The sequence below is a fragment of the Bison bison genome, unplaced genomic scaffold (genome assembly GCF_000754665.1).
Source record: "Bison bison bison isolate TAMUID 2011002044 unplaced genomic scaffold, Bison_UMD1.0 scf7180017864362, whole genome shotgun sequence".
Classification (NCBI taxonomy): Eukaryota; Metazoa; Chordata; class Mammalia; order Artiodactyla; family Bovidae; genus Bison; species Bison bison.
In genome coordinates this window covers 4,674,929-4,685,987 of record NW_011494934.1, presented here as the reverse complement: position 1 = coordinate 4,685,987, position 11,059 = coordinate 4,674,929, and the positions used below count along the sequence as shown (strand labels likewise).

Sequence of the window (11,059 nt, the reverse complement as noted above, 5' to 3'; positions counted from 1 at the left end):
GTATCCATTTGACACTAACAACAGTGTTACTTTTAGCCCCCTTTTGGGGGCTACCTTAGTGTTTTGTACTTCTCAGAGCCTTCTGTGTTCATCACCAAAAATTAGGACCTCTTGTCTCCTGTGGATACTAACTTTGAGTACTAAAATTGGAGCAGCCCTAGGCAAGTTGGGACATGTGGACCCTGTGCCTCCTCCCAAGCCAGCAACTACCTTGAGACCATCTGAAACGACAGGCTTGAGAAGTAAGAGAGCAAGCCATATTCTTGTCTTGATTTGGGAGAGGTTCTTTGTTATTTCAAGTACATTTCATGCTTAGTTTTTAACAGGAGAGTTTTTTCTTCCCACATTAACCTCATAATCATTGAAATATAGCAAGGAGAAGAAAGCAAACAGTGCTTGTTTATAGTGTATAGCAAATGTACTTTTTTAGTTTTTGGAAAGATTGAAGCCAGTTTTAAGGACAGGAAGAGCGAGAAATTTCCAGAGACTTGTTTGTAGACTATGTAATAACCTTCTTGTCTTTCCTATATTGAAAAAAAGATCTGCAAACTTTCTGCCTCCACAACCTCCTCTGTTTGAATCTGCCAGTAAATCTGCGATATGGTGAAGGTACTCCCTTTACCACCGTGACTTCTGGTGACTCCATCTTCATGGAAACCAGTATTATCTTTGCCTCTGAAACCCCTGTGCCACTGTTTGGATGGGGTGGGATTCCATGTTTTGGCATTTAAACGTTCTTTCTTGAGTTCACATTGGTCTTCATTCTCTATTATCACAGGAAATAAAGAATGATTTAATTTTGTCATTCTAGTAATTAACTCTGCAAATCTTACTCCACCTTTCCCTCACAAGTTTTGAGTACCAACTCCTGAGTCTCCTTTGTCTTCACCCTTTATAGGCTTTATACCTGGCTTTCAAGTTTATCTTCTTTTAAGTTTACTATGAACCTGTCATTTTTCTCCTTGTTGAATTTTGTATTTGCACTTTCAGAATTAAACAGTGTTTCGTTTGTCTGTCTCAAGACTATTGAACTCCCCTGCCATCTTGACAGTCTTCTCTCCTTTCCTTGAAGCAGAAGGAACTTTTGGAGCCACCTGTCTCTTGTGATCATTTCTTAAGTTATTCATTTTTTTGGACCTTGTGTGCTTAAGATAACTATTTTTAGAGTTGTTATTCTGTGTAAAGATATTACCAACTACATTACTTTGGCTTAAGGTACTGATATTTTGATTCGATAGAAGATCACTATGCTTCCAGCAATACAAGCAGCACCAAACTGCTGCCTGATGCTGGCCTTGGACAGAACTAACTGGATGTCGGCATCCTACCGAAAGATGCATAGAAACCCATAGAAACTTCTTCAGTGGGATGAAGAAGTAGATAAACTGAGAGAACAGTGAACAGTAGCTTCATCCTGAGGCAAAGAATATTATGGACTGTGGCTCACAGAGAAGTCTAATTTAATATTATTCCCAAGAATATAATATATTCAGGCTTCATTTTCAGATAATATTGGACTGTACTCTGTCTTCTGTATCAAAAAAATACAGTTTTTTTTTTTTTTTTAGTTTAGGAATTTGAGAAAATCACCTTAGCTGGGTGATTTTTCTGCTTTATGTAGCATCTGTGGGAGTTATTCAGTGGTAGCTTGGCTGGCCTGAACGTTCCAAGGTGGCTGTTTTCAGATGTCTAATGGGCAGGTTGGAAAGTTGGGCCCTTATTTCTCCATGCAATATAAAGGTCTCTTCATGTGGTCTCTGCAGCAGGGTACCCAGACTTGTAACATGATGGCTTAGGGCTCCCAAGACACTGCCTTTGGAGAATCTTGACGGGTTCTTGAGAAAGTTTGGGACTAAAGCATTACAAAGTGAAATGAAGTGAAGTGAAGTCGCTCAGTCGTGTCCGACTCTTTGCAACCTAATGGACTGTAGCCTGCCAGGCTCCTCTGTCCATGGGTTTCTGCAGGCAAGGATACTGGAGTGGGTTTCCATTTTCTCCCCCGGGGATCTTCCCGACTCAGGGCTCAAACCCGTATCTCCTGCTTTGCAGGTGGATTCTTTACCGTTTGAGTCACTGGGAAGCTGGAGATTTCCTGATCTTTGCATTTAATTCTCTCTTTAGGTTTTCTGTTATTGCTTTTATATTTCTAATTTGCAGAAGTTAACTTCTGTGTCAGTGATACTTTTTTTAAAATTTTATTTTTTATTATTTTAAAATGTTACCAGTGACAGTTTAAAAAATTATTAGGAAATACTTCATGTCTGTGTGGAATATAAGGAATAATAGAGCAAAAACTCATGTTCTAATTCCTCGCCTAAAGAAAACATTACTAATCCAGTGTTAGTAGAGTGTTAGCTACAGTGAAGCTGGGCTGAACCCTTTGGTTTTTGCATCTTCCTGCCTCCACTCCAGGTGGAATCACCAACCTCTGTTTGGTAGTTATTCCTATACATTGCTTTGTACTTTATGTATATGTCTTTCAACCTGTGTACCCGTACAGATTGTTAGAATATATTATACATCATGCCATACTATATTCTTCTGTAACTTTTCATTCTTACCGCATTGAGAAATTAAATAATGTTGATAAGAATAGCTCTATTTCTTTTTCATAGTATGAATGTATACTGCATTATATTTATGCATTTCCTTTTCTTGTGGAAATTAGGTTGTATCTGATTTTTGTACTTTTACATACATTGCTAGTATGAATGTCTTGGGATGTCTCATATTGCTACTATGAACTTTTTTTAAGTACATTTCCGTGTGCACATGTGTGTGTTTCTTTGGAGGAGAGGTCAGCAAAGTTTTTCTGTAAAGGGCCAGATAGTGAATATCTTACACTCTGCATTTCAAGCAGTGCTGCCAGTTTAGCAAGAAGGTAGTTATAGATAATGCATAAGCAAATGAGGGTGGCTGTGTGCCAGTAAAACTTTTATAGACACTGAAATTTGAATTTTATATGATTTTCTTGTAACATGAAACATCTTTCTTGTTTGATTTGTTGTTTTTCCCCGCTGAAGTGAAAAGTGAAGTGAAAGTGTTAGTCGTCAGTAACGTCCGACTTTTTGCAACCCCATGGAACGTAGCCTGCCAGACTCCTCTGTCCATGGAATTCTCCAGGCAAGAATACTGGAGTGGGTAGCCATTCCCTTCTCCAGGGGATCTTCCCTAACCCAGGAAATGAAACTGGGTCTCCTGTATTGCAGGTGGAGTCTTTCCTATATGAGCCACCAGGGAAGAGTGTTTTAAAAATGTAAAAGCCATATTCTTAACTCAAGGGCCTTGTAAAATCAAGCAGCTGGCCAGAGTTGGCTGGCCATACTTTGTTTACAGCTGATCTAGAGTATTTCTTAGCATTGGAATTATTGGGTCATGTATTATTTCAGCTTCACCCTAGATACTGCCAAATTGATCTCCAAAGTGCTTTCACTAGCACTTTTTAAGACTTCCTGTTTATACACATCATCACCCACTTAAGAATGTCTGATGTTTTAGTTTTTGCCAGTCTGAAGGGGTTTATCGGATGGTGATTTGAATTTGTAATAGCCCTGTTTATAGTGAGGTTGAGTATCTTTATTGCTGTATTTTAAAAATTCACTCATTGTTCATGCAGTATTAAAATATTGAGTGCCAACCTAGAGTTAATCCCTGTTCTGTTCACTTGTGGTGCTTGAGTAAACTAAAAAGGTAATCTATGAGTTTCTTTTTGTTTTTAGGTTAATTTGTGTATATTTCCTCTATTCTTAATTGCTCATGTCTTCTGCACATTTTGTTTTCTGTTGGAATGTTGGGGTTCTTTATATAGTCTGGGTAGTAAACCTTGGTTGAATTACATGTATTGAGCATACATCTTATGCTCATATATACATATGATATATGTATGTGTGTATATATATATACACATATGCACATATATACATAAGATGTATATAAATTTATACATCTTATAAAATTATTGCTTATTTTTTAATGCATAGAATAATTTTATGAGCACATTTTAAAAACAGTGTTTTGGTTTTTTTTTCTTAATGTCTTACAGTTTTTGTGATACGTGAAATTTAGGTCTTATTGGTCCCTTGTAACTTTACCTTTTTTTTTTTATTAATTACTGTTCATTTCTTTGGTTTTTATTATTAGCAGAGTGATAAGTTATCCAGGCTGGGGTAACAGAATTTGAAAATCTACTTTAGTGTATCTGTTTCTTACGTTTTCTTTACATTTAAAAAAAGGTTTTTAAAAAGACTTTATTAAATACTTCCGAATCTGATAGTGGGGTTATCCAGAATATAAAAAGAACTCATAAAACTCGGTAGCAAAACCTCCAAATAATTGAACCAAAAATAGACAGAGGACTTGAATAGACATTTTTTCCAAAGAAGGCCTACAAATGGACAACAGATACATGAAAAGGTGCTTAGCATCACTAATTACTAGGAAAATGTGAATGAAGCCACCATATCATCTTACGCCTTGTAGAATGATTACCATGAAACCATGGTAACCATGCATTGGAGTTGGGATTGTAAAACTGGTACAGCCCTGTAGAAAACAGTATGGAGGTTCTTCAGGAGATTAAAAGTACAGCGATCTTATGATCTAGTAATTCTATTTACAGGAATATATTTAAAGGAAACAAAAACACTATGTTGAAGAGATATCTGTGCCCCCAATTCATAGCAGTGTTATTTATAATAGCCAAGACATGGAAACAATCTTAAGTGTCCATCAGTGGATAAAGATGTGGATATATATACAGTGGAATATTATTTAGACATGAAAAGAAATCCTACCATATGTGACAACGTGGGTGGACCCTGAGATCATAAGAATACTGTGTGATCCCACTTATATGTGTAATCTTTAAAAAAAAAAAAAGTTTAAAATGAAACAACAAAAAATCCCAAACTCAGAAAAAAAAAGATCAGATGTGCGATTCTAGAGGTAGGGCAAGGGAGGTAGGGGGACTTGGATGAGGGTGGTCCAAGGTCCAAACTTCCAGTTTTAGGGTAGATAAGTGCTGGGGTTGTAATGTAAAAAATTATGGATGGTTATAGTTAATAGTCCTCTATGACATAATTGTTGTTCAGTCGCTCAGTCTGTGTCCGACTCTGCGACCCCATGGACTGCAGCATACCAGGCTTCCCTGTCCTTCAGTATATCCTGGAGTTTGCTCAGACTCACATGCATTGAGTCAGTGACGCCATCCAGCTATCTCATCCTCTGTTGTCGTCTCCTCCTCCCGCCTTCAGTCTTTCCCAGCCTCAGGGTCTTTTCCAATGAGTCGGCTCTTCACATCAGGTGGCCAAAATATTGAAGCTTCAGCATCAGTCCTTAAAATGAATATTCAGGACTGATTTCCTTTAGGATTGCCTGGTTTGATCTCCTTGCTGTCCGAAGGGCTTTCAAGAGTCTTCTGTAGCACCACAATTTAAAAGTATCAGTTCTTTGGCTCTCAGCCTTTTTTATTGTCCAGTCCATCCGTACATGACTACTGGAAAAACCGTAGCTTTGACTAGATAGACCTTTGTTTGCAAAGTAATGTCTCTGCTTTTTAATACACTGTCTAGATTTGTCATAGCTTTTCTTCCAAGGAGCAGGTGTCTTTGAATTTCATGGCTGCAGTCACCATCTGCAGTGATTTTGGAGCCCCCCAAAATAAAGTCTGTCACTGTTTCCATTGTTTTCCCATCTATTTGCCATGAAGTGATAGGATCAGATGCCATGATCTTTGTTTTCTGAATATTGAGTTTTAAGCAAGCTTTTTCTCTCTCCTTTTACCTTCATCAAGAGGCTGTTTAATTCCTCTTCACAGTCTACCATAAAGGTGGTGTCATCTACATATCTGAGGTTATTGATATTTCTCCTGGCAGTCTTGATTCCAGCTTGTGCTTCATCCAGCCTGGTGTTTCTCATGATGTACTCTGCATATAAGTTAAATAAGCAGGGTGACAATATATAGCCTTGATGTACCCCTTTCCCAATTTGGAACCAGTCCGTTGTTCCATGTCTGGTTCAAACTGTTGCTTTTTGACCTGCATACAGGTTTGTCCAGAGGCAGGTGAGGTGGTCTGGAAGAATTTTCCAGTTATTTGTGATCCACACAGTCAAAGGCTTCAGCATAGTCAGTGAATCAGAAGTAGATATTTTTCTGGAACTCTCTTGCTTTTTCGATGATCCAGTGGATGTTAGCAATTTGATCTCTGGTTCCTCTGCCTTTTCTAAATCCAGCTTGTACATCTGAATGTTCTTGGTTCATGTACTGTTGAAGCCTGGCTTGAAGGATTTTGAGCATGACCTTGCTAGCATGTGGAATGAGTGCAATTGTGTGGTAGTTTGACTTATTTAGAAGTTAAAGTAAATCCTAAGAGTTCTTATCACAAGGAAAAAAACTTTCTTTGTTTTCTTCCTTCCCTTCCTTTTCTTTATTTCATCTGTATGAGATGATAGTTGTTAACTGAGCATATTATGGTAATTGACCGGCATACAGGTTATTTCACAGTATATTTAAGTCAAGTCATTATGCTGTACACCTTGAACTTACACAGTGTAGTTCAGTTATAACTCAGTGAAGCTGGACAGGAATGAACCTGGAGTCTGTCATGCAGAGGGAAGGAAGTCAGAAAAAGCAAAACAGATATCATATATAAACGCATATATGTGGAATATATATGCATTCCGCATATATTTATATATGTAGAATCTGGAAAAATGGTACTGCTGCTGCTGCTGCTAAGTGGCTTCAGTCGTGTCCAACTCTGTGCGACCCCATAGACGGCAGCCCACCAGGCTCCCCCGTCCCTGGGATTCTCCAGGCAAGAACACTGGAGTGGGTTGCCATTTCCTTCTCCATTGTGTGAAAGTGAAAGGTGAAAGTGAAGTCGTCCAGTCGTGTCCGACTCTTCGTGACCGCATGGACTGCAGCCCACCAGGCTCCTCCGTCCATTGGATTTTCCAGGCAAGAGTACTGGAGTGGGGTGCCATTGCCTTCTCTGGAAAAATGGTACAGATGAGCTTATTTCCAGAGCAGGAGTAGAGATGCGGACATGGTGAACAGAGGTGGACACGGCGGGGGGGGGGGGGGATTAGTTGGGAGAGTAGGATTGGCATGTATACATTACCATGCGTAAAATCCTGGCTTAAAGCATGGGAAACTCAGCTCAATGCTCTGTGATGACCTAGAGAGGTGGGATGGGGTGGGGAAGGGAGGTTTTATGAGGGAGGGGGGATATATTTTACATACAGTTGATTCACTTCCTTGTACAGCAGAAGGTGACATAACATTGTAAAGCAATTATATTCCAATAAAAAATAAAACTGGGCAGGGAGGACTTTTTTTTCCTAACTATGCAAAAGGTTTACTTAATTTTTTTTACTCGTTTTTTAAAGAGAAGTTTTAGGTTCTCAGCAAATTGAGAGAGGAAGGTGCAGAGATTTGCCATATACCTCCCACCCCAACACATGCATAGCCTTCACCAATATCAACATCTCTTACCAGAGTGGTACGGCTGCTGCAATTGATAACCCTCCGTTGCCACATCATAGCCTCTCAAGAGTGCATAGTTTACACTATGGTTCACCCATTGACTGCACATTGTGTGGTGTAGTCTGTGAGTTGGGACAAGTGTATAATGACATGTACCATCTTTATTGTATCCCAGAGTATTTTCATTGCCGTAAAAATCTTCATTGTTCTACCTGTATGTTCATCCCTCCATCCCCCACACCCACCTCACCCTGGCAACTACTGAGCTTTTTACTGTCTCCATAGTTTTGCCTATTCACAGTGCCATCTAGGTGAAGTCATACAGTGGGTCTACTTTTCTGGGTTTTGTTTTGTTTTGTTTTCACTGAGTGATAGGCATTTAAGGTTGTTTCATCCTCCATGTCGTTTCATGACTTGGCAACTCCTTTTTTTTCCCCCAAATAATATTTCATGGAATTCACCACAGTTTGTTCATCCACCTACCTACTGAAGGCTATCTTGGTTGCTTCCAAGTTTTGCCAGTTATGATGAAGCTGCTGTAAATATCTGGGTGCGGATTCAGTGTGGATATTAGTTTTTTGCTCCTGTGGGTAAATATCGAGGAGTGTAGTTGTGAACCATATGGTAACAGTGCATTTTGCCTTGTAAGAAACTAAACCTGTACTGTTCTGTATTCTCCCCAGCAGTGAATGAGCGTGCTTGTGCTGCATCCTCACCGCATTTGGTGTTAGTGTTCCCGATTTTGTCGATTTTAATGGATGGGTAGTGGTATCTCATTAGTTTGCATTTCCTTTATGACATATGATGTGAAGAATCTTTTCATATGCTCATTTGCCATGTCTGTATCTTCTTTGGTAAGATGTCTGTTAAGGTCTTTGACTTATTTTTTAATCAGGTTTTTTTTTTTAATCATTGAGTTTTATGTATATTTTGGATAAAGTCCTTTATCAGATTTGTTTTTTTTTGCAGATATTTTCTCCCACTCTGTGGCCTGTTTTCTGGTTTTCTTGACAGAGCAAAAGTTTTTAACTGTAATGAAGTCCAGTTTATCAATTCTTTCTTTCGTGGATTATACCTTTGGTGTTTTAGCTAAAGAGTCATCTCCATACCAGCTAGCTTTTCTCCTGTGTTATCTTCTAGGAGTTTTATAGTTGTATACTTTACACTTAGGTCTGTGATCCATTTTGAATTAGTTTTTTTTGCTTTAATTTTTGTGAGTGGCGTAAGGTCTGTGTCGAGATTCATTACTTTGCATGTGAACGTGCACCATTTTTCAAAAAGATTATCTTTTGCTCTATTGTGTTGCCTTTCTAGCCTTGAAAAGCAACAGTTGACTATATTTATGTGGCTCTGTTCTGGGCTCTGTATGCTTTTCCACTCATTTACTTGTTCTTCTGCAGATACTACTCTGACTTGATTACTGTGCCTTTATAAGTCTTTGAAGTCAGGTGGTGTCTGTGCTCCAGATTTGTTCTTAAACATTGTGATTGGGCTTCCCTGGTGACTCAGTGGTAAAGAATTCAGCTGTAATGCAGGAGATGCAGGTTTGATCCCTGGGTTGGGAAGATCCACGGAAGAAGAAAATGGCAACCCACTCCGGTATTCTTAGCTGGGAAATCCCATGGTTAGAGGAGCCTGGTGGGCTACAGTCGGAGTCACAAAAAGAGTCAGACTAAACAAATATTGTGATGGCTATTCTGAATCTTTTTCCTTTCCATATAAACTTTAGAATCAGTTCCTTAACATTCATAAAATAACTTGCTAAAACTTGGACTGCAGTTGCATTGAATTTATAAAGTTAGAAAGGACTGACATCTTGACAGTATTGAATCTTCCCATCTGTGAACTCAAAGTATCTCTCCATTTATTTAGTTTTTCTTGATTTCATCCATCAGAGTTTGTAGTTTCCCCTGTGTAGATTTTATATGTATTTTGTTAGCTTTATAGCTAAGTATTTCATTTTTTGGGGTGCTAATGTCAGTGTTACTGTGTTTTTAATTTCACATTCACCTTGCTCATTATTGGTATATAGGAAAGTGTAATTTTTTGTATTAACCTTGTATCCTGCGGCTTTACTGTATTTGCTTTTTAGTTCCAAGAGGGTGTTGTGTTTTGTTTTGTTTTTTTTTTGAGTGATTCGGATTTTCTACCTAGATGATCATGTCATCTACAAAGTTTTATTTCTTTCTTCCCAATCTGTATCTGTAAATACAACACAGAAGATATATAATCACATACCTTGTTTATATTATTTTCAGCAAACTATTACCTGCTACTGGAAATAAGAAAAATTGAAGTTTTAATTTTATCTTCACTTATTCCTTCTCGATAGTCTTTCTTTATATACATTCAGATTTCTAACCTACATCATTTTTCTTCCCTTTGAAAAACTTAAAAAAAAATTTGCAAAACAGCAGCAAGTTCTCTGGATATTTGTCTAAGTCTTATTTTTCCTTTACTACCTCTAGAAGGGAATGGCAAACCACTCTGTTTTCTTGCCTGGAGAATCCCATGGTAGAGGAGCCTGGTTAGGTTGGCACAGAGTCGGACATGACTGACGCGACTTAACACACTGAAAAATAATAACACAGGGTACAGAGACCCAGAGGCCCCCCGCCCCGTACTTTATACTGTTTCACTCTCCTGTCTTGTTTGCATAATTTCTGAGGAGAATTCAGTTACAGTTCTTACCTTTGGTCCTTTTTAGGTAGTGTGTGTGTGTGTGGCTGGTGTGTGTGTGTGTGTGTGTGGTTGGTATTGGTGTGTGTGTGTGGTTGGTGGTTGGTGTGTGTGTGTGGTTGGTGGTTGGTGTGTGTGTGTGTGTGTGTGGTTGGTGGGGGTGGTGTGGTGTGGGGGGTGGTGTGTGTGGGGGTGTGTTCCCCGCCCCACCTCCGGGCGCTTTCAGCATCACCCGCCCACCCCTCCCCCATCCTATCTCTGCCTGTGGTTTGCAAATGATACGCCTGTGTCGACTAAAAAGATGCACAATGTGAGAGCTGTGAGTTAAGTTTTGTTTGAGGCTAAATGACGACTGCAGCCTGGGAGACAGCACCTCAGATAGCTCTGAGAGCCTGATCCAAAGCGGTAATGGGGGATGGTCAGTGTATAAGATTTTGCTGAAAAGGGAGTTCAGCACAATCAAGTGCTTATTTTACGAAAGGTTTTCTGCTAGTCACAAGGAGCTGATGTCACCATGAAGGGGATTTAGTGCTTTTCTAGATATGAGGAGAGATGCAAGGATTTGGATCGTGAAGTCAGTTCCTGAAAATACCTAATTGTCTGAAGATCTGTTACACCAGGTTCCCTGGAGCACAGAGTTCCTCACTCTCCACCCTGGGTTCTCCTCGGTGGTGCTGAAGGTCAGCAGCCACAGCAGCACAGGGTTCAGTCTCTGCAGCGGCATATGGCAAAGGCCCTTGTTGTTCAGTTGCTGGCAGATGTTCTTGGCAAGTGCCAATATGTAGCTGACACCTTGGTGTAGTTTTTTAGATTTATTCTGCCTCAGAACTTCCTGGATCTGTGGTTTGTTGTCTGATGTTAATTTGGGGAAATTCTCACTCTTTTGTTGTTTCA

At 39.3% G+C, this 11,059-nt stretch overlaps 1 protein-coding gene across 1 annotated transcript in view; it reads left to right on the top strand.

The window, feature by feature from the left end:
* Nucleotides 1–600: 600 nt before the first annotated feature.
* The window catches only part of SENP6 (SUMO1/sentrin specific peptidase 6), a 122,388-nt gene continuing 111,929 nt past the window's right edge, over nt 601–11,059 (top strand). Inside the window, exons 1-2 of the mRNA XM_010855270.1 lie at nt 601–609; nt 7,798–7,828. Coding sequence (XP_010853572.1) covers nt 601–609; nt 7,798–7,828 — 40 coding nt within the window. The remainder of the gene's footprint in view (nt 610–7,797; nt 7,829–11,059) is intronic.